Below are 15,320 nucleotides of genomic sequence, written 5' to 3' on the forward strand. Positions count from 1 at the left end.
TTGGAGGGTTTGGGTAGTTTTTGTGGGGGTGGGGGTGGGGGTGGGGTTGTTTTGGGGGTGTAGGAGGGGGTGTTTATTTGGTTGGTTGGGTGGGGTGGGTGGTCTTTGCTGTTGGGGGTTTTATTTTGCAGGTGTTGGAGTTGGGGGTGGTTTTGTGCTGAGCAAGTGGAAGGAGATATCAGACGATGAGCTAAAGATCTTGTGGTGTAGTTTAGGCTAAATAAAATTGCTTCTACGGATGGTACTATCGGCTACTCACATATCCTTCACGAATCCCTGTTTCGATACACCCCCCTGATCTAACATGATGTAGTAGTCGGCATCTTTGATGGCCTCCAGTCGATGTGCGATGGTGATCACGGTCGACTCCCTCATCTCCTCTCGCAGGACTTGCTGGATCTCGAGCGAACTCTCATGGTCAATTGATGCAGTTGCCTCGTCTAGGATGACGATGGAGCTGCGGCGCAACACGGCTCTTGCAAGGCCAATCAACTGACGCTCACCCTGGCTCAGGTTTCGTCCCCCGGCTTCCACAGGGGTCTCCAGACTCCAGCCGTGTCGGCTGCAGATTCGTTTCAAGACGTCTGCGCACTCGGTGTCTGAGTATTCTCCTGTTGGGTCGAGGTTCAGACGAATGGTCCCGGGGAAGAGAACCGGGTCCTGTGCGACGAATGTCACCCGGGTGCGGAGAACCTGTGTGTTGACTTGCGCAATGTCCAGGTTGTCGATGAGGATGCGTCCCGAGTCGGGACGAATGACGCTGAGTAGGGAGACGGCGAGTGTGGACTTTCCGCTCCCGGTTCTGCCAATGATGGCGGTTGTAGAGCCCCCGGGTATACGCAGAGAGACGTTCTTGAGGGATGGGTCCAGGTGAGGGGCATATCGGATGGTGACATCTTCGAAGACGATGTCGCGGCCGAACTTGGGCCATGATGCAGGGGGAGAGATGGTCCCTGGGGACTCTTGTTCCACGTGGAGCAATTCATCCACCCTCTCGACGGAGACAAAATCCATTTGCAGCTGGCCGTACTGTTTGCAGAGAGCATGGGTTGATGCGACGAAGTTGTTGGCTGCTACAAGCACAAATGCTGCTAGACCCGGAGATACGCTCGTGTACAATGCCAGCACGGTGAGGCAGAAGGTCGACAAGGCAGAGAGGCTTTCAAACCGGTACATGAGCCAGCTCTGAAGAGACCAGTAGAAATGGTCCATCCCTTGAAACTTGTCGACGACCGCGATCACGCGATCCTGGAAGCGCCCTTCTGCATGGAATGCGCGAACAGTGGTCAAGCCATGAAGCAGCTCGCCGAAATTGGATATCAAGGGGCTTAGTGACACCATTTCCAGTCGCCGCAGGCTCTGTGATGTTGGCAGGAAACGCAGGAACACCGCGATGAACGCTGCCGTCAGGATCAGGGAGAAGCCGAGAAAGGTTGGCGTCACTGATGCGATCACAACAATGGAAGAGATCCAGGTGATTGCTTGAAATGCGATCATTTGGAATTGCTCGCTGATATTTCCGTCCACAACGCCAATGTCAGAGGTCAGTCGATTCATTAGTCGACCGATAGGAGTGACATCGAAGAACCGAAAGGTAGCATGGCTCACTCGCACCATGACTTCTTGGAAGAGGGTCTTTCCTGCGCTGTAGACCATGACAAGCATCACGAGCTGTGCAATCAAGAGTATTACTGATTGGAAGGTCGTGATGGCAAAGAATGCAAGCAGCCAAGGGCGAACATCTTCAACCGGTGCTGGGAATTCGTCAAGAGGGTTGGTAGGCTTCCAGTTGACCATGTTCACCATGGCCGATGGTGTGATCCAGTCGCCAGCAAAGGACTTCTTATTCGAGCCCGAGTATCCGAACAGCAGAAGCGTTTCGTTGTACGCCTCTCCCCACTCCTTCAGAAACCAGGATTGTCCCACTGATGTGAGTCGGTACACCGCTAGCACGACAATCAACGTGATCCACCACCTGTATTGACTGGCTTTGATATACTTCCAATATACCCTAGCCTTGACGCCCCATTCCGCTCGATGTTCCTCTTCGATGAACTTTGTCGGCACTGCGGCTGTATCTTCTGCGAATGCCCTGTCGCTCTCAGATTCAGCCTCGCTCGTATCTGACGAGCTATCTTCAGAAGGGCCACTTGCATTGGACGAGTGCTGGTGTTTGTCTTCGACAACAGCGCGGCCCTTCTGTATGAGAACAATCTGATCTGCGAGGTTCCGGACCAAGTGAGTTCTATGAGTGACAAGCACAACAGTACGGTTTTGCATCAAAGGACCTGAGAAGCATTTGCGAGCGACTGTCTCTGCGGTATTGTGATCCAATGCTGACAAGGGATCGTCGAGGAATAGTATTCTGGCCGTGCTGTACATTGCTCGTGCAAGAGCTACACGTGCTTTCTGTCCACCAGAAAGACCGATACCGTTTTCTCCGACAAAGGACAAATCACCATGCTTGAAGTTTGACAGGTCGGGTATCAAAGCGCATGCGTCCAGAACCCGCCGGTAGCGTTGGGCATCATAGGGCGAAGAGAACAGGATGTTGTCTCGGATACTCATGCTCTGTAACCATGGGGTCTGGGAACAGTAGCCGATCATCTCATTTGGTACGTGCGAAATGCCACCAAGTCTGTCCAATTCGCCAAGCAAAGCTTGAAGTAGAGCTGTCTTGCCAGCTCCTACTTTGCCGTACACAACAGTTAGTCCTTGGCGTATCTTTAAGTCGATCTCGTGGAGCACTGGGAGTTCTTTTCCAGGCCAAGCAAAGGAACAATATTCCAGCTGGATCGGAGCTGCTTCAGTATCGATACTGTTTTTCTTTTCTTTGTCGGGCTCGGCCATAAAGTCATCTATTCTCTCCATGGCGATGGACGCATTGATCAGCACCGTGATGAGGCTCGGGATATCCCTCAGACGAGTTTCGAGCATAGTGAAGAGCTGCAAGGCGGGAAAAATGATGTCGATGCGCAATGGATTCCCCGCCAGAAGAGTGTACGCATATAGCGCCACTACTGGGAAGAGACCACTCGCAAACGTGTTGATAAAGCGAATAACAATCCCCCACAGCATAGTGACGATGCGAAGATTCAGCTCGGACTGCCTAGCGTCCATAACCTGACGCAGCCAGTGGTTCTGCCATCCATACCACCGAAGGTGTCGTAGTGCCTCCACGAACTGAGAGGAAAGTTGTAGTCGACTATCCGTCGCCAGCCGACGAACTCGTTCCCTTTGTAAAAGAATACGAGTGACAAATGCGTTTAGCACTTGGGCAACTATAACAGCAACAATTCCCAGGAAGCACGACGGGCCAAGCAGCTTCCAGACTAGCACAATAGCAATGACAAGCCCCAGGGGTTTATCAACCAGTGTGTCGATCTCCCAAAAACGTTGGGCAACCTCGTAGACATCCCCGCGCAGGAGATTGAAGATTTTACCCATGGAAGCACTTTGCTTAACCTTGGGCTTGCGTGGTGCTCGCCGAAAAATCGAGAATGGCCACCACCTGCACCGTTTTGGATTGGCAGCCGTTTCATTTTCGGTCTCCTCCTGCAGCCCATCCTCCTCTGCCTTGTCAACCAATTGCTGGTCGAAGACATTCTTTCTTGATAGGGCTTTCTCATAGACCATCATTATCATTTCGCCTCGACTTCTTTCATAGCTCCGTCTTCCGTACCACAGGCTCAATACTTGGGACTGCGCAGCAATCAGGCGGAGTAGCAGGGATAGCAGAGCATAAGTCAGGGCAACACGATGTGATGAGCCACCATCAGTCATCGCCTGTAGCAATCGCTGAAGCAGTACCGGTGTTGAAAAGTCTGTATCGCTGTCAGCGCCATCCAAACTGACATCCAATGAGCGACAGACCGCAAAGCATCTGCACAATGGCAATTGCGGTGATAATCAAAATATCAATTCCATTGGCATGTAGTAATCGACCAATGACAGAACCCTTCAATTTGCGGAATTTCTCATGCAACCTGCGGTGCTGGAATTCAAATCCTAAGAACCAAACATCATCCTCTTGCAGTTGTCTGCTTCTGCCGATGGAAATCAGCGGGGCCATCCATGACACGCTAAGAAACTGCCAAAGTCGCAGATTATCTTCTGGGCTGCGATGTTTGCTGGATGGCTCTTGACCAACGGCTCCAATGTCAATGCAGGGAAGAGAAGGGCCTCGAAGGGGCATCACAAGGATTACGATGCAACCGATCAAAGCAATAACGGCTGCTACATAGTGAGTGGCGAGTATCGACCCATCCGCATCATAAACTGTGATAAAGGCAATCTCTAGTGCCAGCATGCTAGTGAAGAAGGCAAGAAAAGAGGTGGAACATGACCTCGGGCGTGCTATTGCGACTAGGCATGTTGCAGCAGCCTAGTTACTTGTCAGTGTTTCATCTCTCCGCAGGGATGATCCCGGCATACCCAGACTATGAGAAGAGAGACATCAGATGGCCATCCATTGAGCACTACCCGAATAAGTTCGGTTGTGAACCCGGCCAAAGAGATGGCAAGCAGGGTTATCACCCAGCCCATCCGTTGGTTCGCGCCGTCAGTTGGCAAGTCAGCAACCATCGGTTGCTCTAGGATAAAGGGCCTCGTCCACTGGGGACGGTTTGTTCTGAACAGCCTATGAGATACATAACTCAACGCGGCAACTGAAATCACCGCTGCTGGGATTGCAGAAAGGTATCTCATGGCACACGGTGACAACCGTGCGTTCTGAGAGTCCTGGTGGATAAATATGTAAGCGACAAGTACGAAACGAATGTATCGTACAATGAATGTCAAGCTTACCCAGATCCAATCGCAGGAGAAATCCGCGCCATGTCCTTGTTCTACCGGCATTGGATGATACTAACGGCGATGTGTACCCTGGGACACTGGGACTCCAAAGGAAGTAGTAGCTGTCAGCGATCCCTTATCCCCGTCTTATCAGCCGCGGCGGGTTCGGCGGATTATCGGCGTTGCCTCCGAGACAACCATGGATGCCTCAGGCTGGCACATTCCGCATGCAGCGCTTCCCCACATTCTAAGAAGTATCACAGAAGTATAGCCGCAGGAGCCATTTTTTACAACCACCGATGTCCCAGATTTGAATGTGATGTTATGTTACAGCAACAACATATCTACCGTGAAAGTCTCCGCCCGATAGCCTGCAGAAATCCACCCAAACGTGTAGGTAGTGCCCGAAGCACATTCATCAATGCTGGTGGAGCCTCGTTGCCACAGTCTGGTAATTACCGTACGGATCATGTGGGCCTGAGTCACTCGGAGACTGCAATGATCGCACTTGGTTAGCGTGGGTCGGATCATACATGTCCACTGTGTCGCAGCCATTCTGGGCAGATACACCGCTGATCTGAATATTATCAAAATTAGATGGATGCATCTCATCGCCACTGCAGTTCAAATGACCTGTACAGGTCCTTTCATTTTCCCTAGGTATCATCGTCGACTGCTTGTTCCTGCTTATCAACAGCTGGCATACTTGTTCGATGCACGATGCGAATCCATCGTCTTCTGCGCCATTCCCCCATCACGTTGGATCCGGTGTGAACCTTCTCTTCGTAGTCTTGTGAGACTCTCTCTTTCCCTTTCTTTCTGGCCCTCTGATCATGTCCTCTGGATGAATGTGTCGAGTCAAGGTCATCATATCCCATCGTAGAAACTACCTCGTCATCATCTCGGAATGAGGCAGGGGGCAGATCCCAGACCCAGCCCCCAATTTCACCACTGGTCATGCCACTCTCGGACGAACTCCCGGAGACCTCGAACCCAACTCCCGTTATCATGCGCTCAACAACCCACTCACGACAGTCCAAATCCAATTCCCATTTTTTACCCTTCCATGCCCACCCGGTTGGGGGCTGAACATCCTCGAAAAACCGGCAGCCCTTAGGGCGGTCTCCCGCAATGCGGGACGGGGAGAGTGGATCATAGGGCATAGGACTAAACAGGAAATGCTCCCATTGCGACTCGGAATAAGGGGCAAGGGAACGATACTGAATCTCGAATACCTCAACTTCCCGCTCCTCTGGGTAAGAGTCCAATGAAATGTTGGCCAATGACCCCATGAGGGACACCGCCGCAGAGGGCGACGTAGGTACGACTAGTCCGCCGACATCGACCGAGTCTTGCTCTTTCTTATTGGTCATCGCACCCTGTTCCGTGATTGGATCTAGCATATCCCCTGTGACACTCTGAACGAAGTCGGGGAAGCTTGGGTGCAATGACAGAATAGCCGCATTGCCGCTGACAAGAAGAATGTATCGCCAGGGGAGAAGATGAGCCGTCAAGAATAGCAGGGCAGTCACGAGGGTGCAGGTCAGGAATACTGCCGAAGAAAGTTTCTCGTTTGAGAAGTTTGTCAGAGGCGCAAAAGCAGAAACCGTCGCGTCATGTACATCGGAGAAATCCGCCATGCAGTTTTGCAGGTCTCTCATGTTTCGAAAGAAATCCTTGGACGTCTCAGAAGCCGGCTTGATGGTCTTCGCAGGAGCGAGGGCTGGACCCTGGTATGAATAGTAGGGGGTGATGCTGGATGTGGATGTCGAGGGGGGTGGAGGGTGGCGTGCGAGGAATGCAGGTACCATGACAAAGAACAAGAGAATGGCGAATGGGATGATGACAAGTAAATGGGGATCTAGGCATATGAAAGAATAGATAAAGAGAAAAGAAAGGGTATGCGAGGTCCGCTTCCAGCTGAGCAGACGCTCGACACGGGTCTGGAACAGGAAAACGATGCCAATTCTGCCAAGGGTCTTAGTATTTCAAGCAGTGCGAGGTTAAAGATGACTTACCTTGCATTGAATCGACGGAAATTGTTGGCCATCAGAGGTAGGCTGAACGCTGGCCGCTTGTTGTCGGGGGAAATGGGCTTGTCACCAGCTGACAGTGATTCAGCGTCGACATCTTCCATGGGCATCATTTGCTCCAGGATCCTTTTCAAACCCAGTCAGCCAAGAGGCTCATTACATACATAGACAGTCGGGATTGTAGAAACTGATTGAAAGTGCTTACTTGGAGAAAAGCCTATCCTGCAGAGAGCGACCGGCCTTGGACACTGTTTTCTTTAATACCCCGGATTTCGACCCTCTTGCATCATCATCATCATCATCATGCTTTCCAGCGAAGATGACGGGGACAGGCTCATCACGATTGACGATGGCGCCCGGAGTGTGGTCTTCCATGGTGCCCCATCAAAGACGGTGTGGCTTGAGTGAGGTAAAGGTGCATTTCCGATGGCGCAGGGCCAACTCAGGGAGGGGGGGAGAGGGAGGCTCGGTTGTTGGTAACCGTCCGAGAAGCACATGCAGATGGATTGGCATCGGGTGGGTGGCCTGGCCACCTTAGGCTCTGGCCGGAGAGGAGCCACGGGAGCTTATCACTTGGGACGGTATGTATCACGCTCGTCCCTGAGCGGTAAAGATGATACGTCCATTACAAACAGTACCTTACGGGATCGACAGAGCGTTTAGCTGCGAAAACAGCAGTGTTTGCGGTGTTTGCAGCCACGGGTCCCCATTTTTTGTAGAGCGAAAAGGAGCAGGGGGGCACACCTTGTTTCGCGATACGTTAAGAGCGCCTTGGGCTTGGAATTATTATTGTTTACCACCACTTCTTTATCTTCTGCCACCGGCCACTTGGACTTCCACTTACGCTTCCTGGCAGGCTCTGGGGGGTTGTTCGCATCGAACTCTTGCTTCTCTCGTACCTACCGGTAGTTCGCCTCGTTCGGTGTATTCTGTGTTTGCCCTCGCCCCGTTCTTCTTTTCTGGTTTTATCCCGTTGCTAAGGTATATGCGCCCGTAACTTTCTCTCCAACGCCAAGTCCAGCAGAACTGCTGCTCCCCCCTCCCCGGGCAGAGTTTCTCCTTTGCAAACCGAAGCTTTGACTCGGTTGATGTTATTGCTTGGACGGGGCTTGGGATAGGATCTCCAACGCTGTGAATTTCTGATGGTCTAACCTCCCCCCAGGTTCCTCGTCGTTATCCCGGAACAGAGCACGCTGTTCTTGATCCCCGCAATGGACCGGTAGCAACCATTGATGGGTCGCGCGACGGTGTTGATAAAGGTTCTGCTTGGTTTGGATACTAAGACACCGTTTTCTTTTGAACACCATTGCGATTGGGATCTGATTTGGATTCCTTCGCTCATTTGAGCTACCAATCTCTTTGCTTGCCTGCCTGCCTGTCGTCTGGTGCTGTTCTCGGTCGGGGTTCGAGGATGTCGGAAAATCTGGCTTTCCAGCAGACGCCAGGAAAGGGGCAGTCGCGTAGGGTACAGTCAAGACCGTCTAGTCCGTCTCGGACTGACGACTCAGGCTCAACAGGTAAGCTTAGATATTCGAATGGAGTGGTGAGCGTTTGCGGGCGATTTTACATATAGGAGCTAACGAGCATTACCCTCAATCGGCAGACGGTCCTACGCGCAGACGATTGCAAAAACACGCCTCAACCCCGTTTCTTTCGGACGCTTCGTCTCATTCCCCGAAAGCCACGAGTACCGCAACCCGAACAAGTGTGATGAGCAAGAGGAGGCTGTCGATTCGAGACCAGAAAGTACCACAGGGCCCGCGACCGCAAGATCCATCACGGACAAGGTAGTAAAGCCCCCTCAACTTTTATTTCCCGTCGCTTGCTTTGCCCCCTTCTCATCATGCATCGTGTCATTGGTTTATGCGCCAAATCTAATGCTTAGAGCCTTGTGTGTGAAGATGGTCTGACCTTGATGACTTGTAGCAACATGCCCGGCTCCTTCTTTCATTCCGGTCACTCCTCAATTGACTCCACAAATGATTCGACACAGAGCAACAACTCCCGCATCAGCCTTCGATCTACCAGCATCGGTAATCTCTCGAAATTAGAATACAATAACCAAACTCCTCCGGACAGTACGTATTTCCTCGCGCCCGTTAACTTCGACGACCTCCAAAATAGCATAGCGGCGGAACCAGGCCTAAATCACTTTCCCACTCCCGAGAACGCTGGGCCTGGGTACGATCCAACCTTTCCAATAAGAAGTATTGACAGTGGCACCACTGCGCCGTCGAGGAGCAACTCTGTCCGGCGGAAAAGCCTTGTCAACGGTTCCATCGATCCGGGATCGTCTCGAGCTCCAGCTTCTGCCACGGCTGCTCGAAGCCGTCGCCAGAGCCTTGCCCAACCTGCGGGGACTACTGCCACAACTTCGCGCCCCCCTCGTAAATCCGTCGGCCCCGGCTCCCTGGCTGCTACCGGATCGGCAAGACGACAAAGCTTGTCAGCACGAAAAGCCAGTGCAGATACGACACGACTGGACCAAGGCAACTTCCTCCGTCCAAGAACGCAGCATTTCGAGCCCGCCCGACAGGATGGTACAAAACTTTCCAGCAATGCCCGGAGCATCAAGGCCAAGTCGCTACAGCCGCCGTTGAGGGAGCCCCATGACAATTATCTGACGGCATCTGGCCCATCGGAGCATTCCCGTTCCTGTTCGACCAACGCCGTTCGGACCCCCGTCAAAAATGCGGCAGCTGCCATGTCAACTCCATCTTCATCGAAAAGAGTATCAGTGATGCCACCACATGCTACCGGGCTTGGGGCTCGAACCATAAGCCCCACCGATGCGCGACGGATTAAGCGTATGTCCACGGTGCCATCAGCGCACCAGGCACCCTTTACACCTCCCACCCAAACAGAGCCCATGCCTGTTCGTCCTCGGTCTACAGTACAATCTCCTTCCAATATCCCCCGAAAGAGCGTGACCCCTTCATCAACCCGCACCACTCCTGACCCAAACCGAAAGTCCTACAGCTCCGGCTTGTCTCTGTCATCGAACACCAGTTACAACTCCGCAAGGAATTCCGGGGGCTCATTGCAGACGAGGCTATCCCAGGCGTCATCCACGTCGCGGCTACCGACCCCCAAGCCTCGTATGGACCACGTGGCGGATGAGGAGGTTCCCCCTGTCCCTGCGATTCCGAAAGTATACGAATCACCCAAAGGAGACTTTGATCCGCCAAACTACGTGACACCTCGCAAGTCGAGTTTATATCTGGATGCGGGGCATAAGCCCAAAGTAGAACAAGACTCGGATACAAATCTGACGGTGAGTGCGACCGAAGATGACACTTTCGAGACTACAGATGGGCGAGCGATGAAGACGCCGGATGCGAAACCCAAACCATCGGCCATGCTGGGGAAAAAGACTTTGCAACCGTTAAAGTTGCCGCCATTAAATCTACTTCCTCTGGGTACCCCAATGACGACAAAGATTGAGGCGTTGAAGGATCGGGATGATGACGTCAAATCCTACACCCCTTCAGCCCAGACTCTGTCCAAGACCCCCAGTACTCCATTGACCGCTTCCAAGGCAAACTTCTTCTCCCCCCAGGATGATGAGGATGCAGTGCCACTTACCCAAGCAAGAAGCAGCACGTCGCATTTTGCGCTAAGTACGTCCTCGAGTGGTGCGGCTCTTAGGACGGCCAGTAGCTCTAGCGCGCTGGGGGCTTTCGACAATACTCCCACCGCTGCAAGAACCGTTTCTCCCTATATTGCTTACAGCTTGCCAAAGAGCACCAGTGACTTCAATACACTGCGCCAGAAAGCCGGTGGAGACAGTTCCCCCAAGGTCACACAGTCTCACAAGCTCACAGGCCCTCGTCCACAAACGCGATCCTCTGCCTTCTCTTCCAATGCTGAGACAATCAGCCAGCTTTCAACGCCTTCGGACCCTGACAACACCAGTGTTTCGGGCTCATCACTCCGCAGCAAGATCACCTTCACTCGGAACCGGAGCAGTTCCAAGGCCCAGCAGGGGCTCGAAGCAAATGGCGACCCTATAAAACATGATCAAATGCCCCCACCGAAACTTCCAACCTCTGCAACTTGGAGTAATATGTCAACGGCGACAACTTCCAGCCCATCGCTCAAGCCATCCTATCTCAAGTCGCGACGACAGGCATCAATGTCTACCGCGACGAATCAACCCATGAGGAACCCTAGCTTCAGCAGCGAGCAGAGCCTTGGACTGGAGCCAAGTCCTTCTAACGAGTCTGGCGATAGCGATTCTATCCCGCACCGCACTGCAGCGTCAATCTTATCACCTGTGCACAAGATCATCAACTCAGCCAAGTCGAGCGTCGGAGTCACTTCTACCCCCACGCCGTCTAATGTGGAATCTGACATCCTTGTGGCTGACGAGGAAATGCGGAAACTTGGCAGCAAGCGCAAGGACTTCGAGAGCGCGGCCAGGACTTTGGACGAGTTGCGCCGAAAAGCTAGTCCGAAAGAGCGAGTCAGTCCGGCCCAGGCTCTGCGGGTTGCAAGCCTGAATATCTTCGAACGGGGGGAGATTATTGACTTCAAGGATATCTACTTCTGTGGCACCCAGCATGCCAGGAAGCATGTTGGCGATCTGACCGCGCAAGCCAACTTTGGCTACGATGATGACCGTGGCGACTACAGTATTGTGATTGGAGATCATCTGGCATATCGCTACGAGGTTATTGATGTGCTGGGCAAGGGAAGTTTCGGTCAAGTGGTGAGATGCATCGATCACAAGACGGGCGGCTTGGTTGCCGTCAAGATCATCCGCAACAAGAAGAGGTTCCACCAGCAAGCGCTGATCGAGGTCAATCTACTTCAGAAGCTGAAGGAATGGGACCCTCATCGTCACCACAGCGTGGTGAATTTCACGCAGAGCTTTTACTTCCGAGGCCACCTCTGCATCTCGACCGAATTGCTCGGGATGAATCTCTACGAGTTCATCAAGGCGCATGATTTCAAGGGGTTCTCCCTTAAGCTTATTCGTCGATTTACGAAGCAGATGCTGAGTACGCTGGTGCTCCTACACAACAAGAAGGTCATCCATTGTGATCTTAAGCCCGAAAACATCCTCCTTGTGCATCCGATGAGCTCCGAGATCCGGGTGATTGATTTCGGGTCCAGCTGTTTCGAGAACGAGAAGGTGTATACGTATATTCAGAGTCGCTTCTACCGTTCCCCGGAGGTTATTCTGGGCATGTCGTACGGTATGCCCATCGACATGTGGAGTGTGGGATGTATCCTGGCCGAGCTCTTCACCGGATACCCCATCTTCCCCGGTGAAAACGAGCAGGAGCAGCTTGCATGCATCATGGAGGTTTTTGGACCGCCCGAGAAGCACCTGATTGAGAAGAGTACTCGGAAGAAGCTTTTCTTCGACTCCCTGGGGAAACCGAGACTTACGGTCTCCTCCAAGGGCCGACGACGTCGTCCCAGCTCCAAGGAGCTCAAGCAGGTTCTGAAATGCGATGATGAGGCCTTCCTCGACTTCATCTCGCGCTGCCTTCGATGGGACCCCACCCGTCGTATGAGCCCACAAGACGCACTGCGTCATGAATTCATTACGGGTGTCAAGATGCCATCCCGGGCGAGGACATATACTCTGACGACTCACTCTCCGGCGAAGCGGGCAACTACCTCGTCCAACCCTTCTACGGGTCGACCTTTGCCCGAACCACCCGTGACCAGCCTCAAATCCGGCACGCTGATCCGCAACCGGGACGCCTCGGGCACCTCGCCAGTCAAGCTGCCCGCCGGCAAGCGCCATTCGACTGTCAGCGGGCTACCGCCATCGACGCCCGCCAAACGAGGGACCAGCATTAGCACTGCCAACACTCCTGGGTCCGCATTACCTCGCGTTGCGGCCCGCAGTATCAGTGGCAAGCCAGACCTCGCGACTGCGGCGGCCGCGACCAGCCTGGTAAGTGCAAAAGATCCCGACGAAGCGAGGCGAGCTGGCCATTGACTTGCATCTAGAGGACCAAATGAAGCGGGCAGCACCATCTCGCCTCCGACTCTTCTTTCTTTCCCCCTCTCACTTCTTGCATATCTGTAATAATAATTGTTTGACTTGTTTTCCAAGGTTGCATAAACGGGTTGGGAGCATCGGCGGTTCGGTCTCCCGTTGTCATGATTGATTTTGAGCCGTTTGGGCCCCGAGAGGTGGACGTCCAAGGGGTTTGTGGTATACCCTTAATTGAGCATCTGCATGCCTTCCTATGATTTGCGTTTCCAGTTTAGAGCCCCTTTCCGAGCATGTTGTTCTCCGATACTGTCATGACCCTGGGAGCTGTGTTGTCCCATCCTGCATCTGTTTCCTTTGTCCCTCTTTCCCTCTGATATGCCTTTCCTCTCTGTCTCCCCCTCTCTTTTCCTCCCCCTTTCTCGGTTCAGTTCCTGATGGCCGGTGTTCCGTGTTTCTGGACGGGTGTGGGTGATGGTGATGTGTTGAAAACATCTGTATAGTTATATCTTATTCTTTGGCCTCCCCGCATAGACGTTACACTGGGATGACTGGGGAGGCGGTGGAAGAGATGGAGAATCACGGGTGATGTTATGACTTAGACCATCTATGCATATATATCGTGCACTGCGATGTGTGACTCGGGTTGTAGCGCGTAGGACGGAGACCGGAGGACTATGAGACGGCTTATCGATAAGCGGTGCGGAGGCGCGGCGGCATCTGGACTACTTGGCCTTTAGTGCTCCTCCTCGCCAATCCTCCGCCGCATCCCCTCTTGCTTCCTCGGCCGTCTTCCCCTCGAGAGCTGGAGCTCCATTGATTGTCGCTCTCTAGCCCTGGTCGTATCACACTCTGTCCTTCCTTTGCCCCCCCCATTCATGCCTTGATCGGTCGCACTGCATACACCTCGCGACACGGATTCGTGATGAATGGCTTCTCAGCGCACGGCCTCGACGAGGATGCGTTCGGCGAAAAGTCTGAGCTGCAGGGCGGCCTGAAGACTTTTGATGCTTTCCGTACGTCTAACTTCATCTTCCTGGGACTCTCTGCGGTCAAAACCATGCGTTTGCTCTGCCGAAGACTGAGGACAGCCGCGTGGATACCACTTGCGACTAGTCCACTACTCCAGCTGGAACCCTTACTGACGTCGAATTGTATCTAGCCAAAACAAAACCCTCATACACTGCGCCTTCCAGCCGCGGAGGACAATGGACTGTCCTCATCCTCCTCGTCTGCACCGTTTTCTCCTTCTCAGAATTCCGCACCTGGCTCCGAGGAACCGAGAACCACCACTTCAGCGTCGAGAAGGGCGTCGGCCACGACCTGCAACTGAACCTCGACGTCGTCATTCACATGCCCTGTGACACTCTCGATGTCAACATCCAGGATGCCTCCGGCGATCGAATCCTCGCCGGCGAGCTGCTCCAACGCGAACGCACCAGCTGGCAACTCTGGATGGACAAGCGCAACCGCGAGACCCACGGCGGCGCCCATGAATACCAAACCCTCAGCCAGGAGGACACCGACCGGATCTCTGCGCGGGAGGCCGACGCCAACGTTCACCACGTCCTCGGCGAAGTGCGGAAGAACCCGCGCAAGAAGTTCCCCAAGGGCCCGAAATTGAGACGCGGTGACAAGGTCGATTCGTGTCGCATCTACGGCAGCTTGGAGGGCAACAAAGTCCAGGGTGATTTCCATATCACGGCCCGGGGCCATGGATATCGCGATCTCGGAGAACATCTGGACCATGGTGGTATGTCCCCCCCTCCCAACCTTCTCTACAAACGAACAACCACACTAACTCAACCACAGTCTTCAACTTCACCCACATGGTCACCGAACTCTCCTTCGGCCCTCACTACCCTACCCTCCTCAACCCACTCGACAAGACCATCGCCTCCACCGAACTCCACTACTACAAATACCAGTACTTCCTCTCCGTCGTCCCAACCATCTATTCCAAGGGCAGCCATGCTCTCGACACCTACGCCAACGCCCCACCCTCGCAACTCACCCATCGCAACAACAAGAACCTCGTCTTCACCAACCAATACGCCGCCACCAGCCAGGGCAGCCAACTCCCCGAAAGCCCCATGTTCGTCCCCGGCATCTTCTTCAAGTACAACATCGAGCCCGTCCTGCTCATGATCAGCGAAGAACGCACCAGCTTCCTCTCCTTGCTCATTCGTCTCGTTAACACCGTCTCCGGTGTCATGGTTACCGGCGGCTGGGTGTATCAGATCTCCGGCTGGGTTGGGGACTTGGTGAACCGGAAACGTGGCAGAGGTAAATCGGAGGGTGTGCTTACAGGAAAGCATGATGACTAGGTAAAATATCATCAGTATCTTCTTCTTTTTCCCTCCCTCGACTCCATCTCCGCCCTTTAGATAGAGCCGATGACGTGGTGAGGGGATCAGATAGATAAGATAGGTGTCCTGCGTTACATATATTTTTTTTCTTGGGCTATACTACTATGTTTTACATCTCTGGGTTTAGGTGCTGGTGTTAGAATTATTCATTCATTGCCGTGTGTTCCG

The 15,320-nt window shown here is 53.3% G+C and overlaps 2 protein-coding genes across 2 annotated transcripts; one reads left to right on the plus strand and one right to left on the minus strand.

Moving 5' to 3' along the window:
- Positions 1–209: 209 nt before the first annotated feature.
- Positions 210–7,342, minus strand: BO80DRAFT_492655 (putative ABC bile acid transporter). The gene is made up of 7 exons (XM_025723783.1): positions 7,033–7,342; positions 6,813–6,953; positions 5,490–6,762; positions 4,807–4,866; positions 4,435–4,740; positions 3,874–4,384; positions 210–3,824 (listed from the first exon to the last, which is right to left on the minus strand). Exons 1-7 carry the CDS (start codon positions 7,200–7,202, stop codon positions 256–258), a joined length of 6,030 nt encoding a protein of 2,009 aa, XP_025576375.1. The 5' UTR covers positions 7,203–7,342; the 3' UTR covers positions 210–255.
- Positions 7,343–13,549: 6,207 nt separating this feature from the next.
- Positions 13,550–15,313, plus strand: BO80DRAFT_501181 (putative COPII-coated vesicle protein). Its single transcript, XM_025724276.1, has 3 exons — positions 13,550–13,799; positions 13,946–14,536; positions 14,596–15,313. Exons 1-3 carry the CDS (start codon positions 13,709–13,711, stop codon positions 15,108–15,110), a joined length of 1,197 nt encoding a protein of 398 aa, XP_025576376.1. The 5' UTR covers positions 13,550–13,708; the 3' UTR covers positions 15,111–15,313.
- The last annotated feature ends 7 nt before the right edge of the window (positions 15,314–15,320 follow it).

Source organism: Aspergillus ibericus (genome assembly GCF_003184845.1).
Source record: "Aspergillus ibericus CBS 121593 unplaced genomic scaffold BO80scaffold_14, whole genome shotgun sequence".
Lineage (NCBI taxonomy): Eukaryota > Fungi > Ascomycota > Eurotiomycetes > Eurotiales > Aspergillaceae > Aspergillus > Aspergillus ibericus.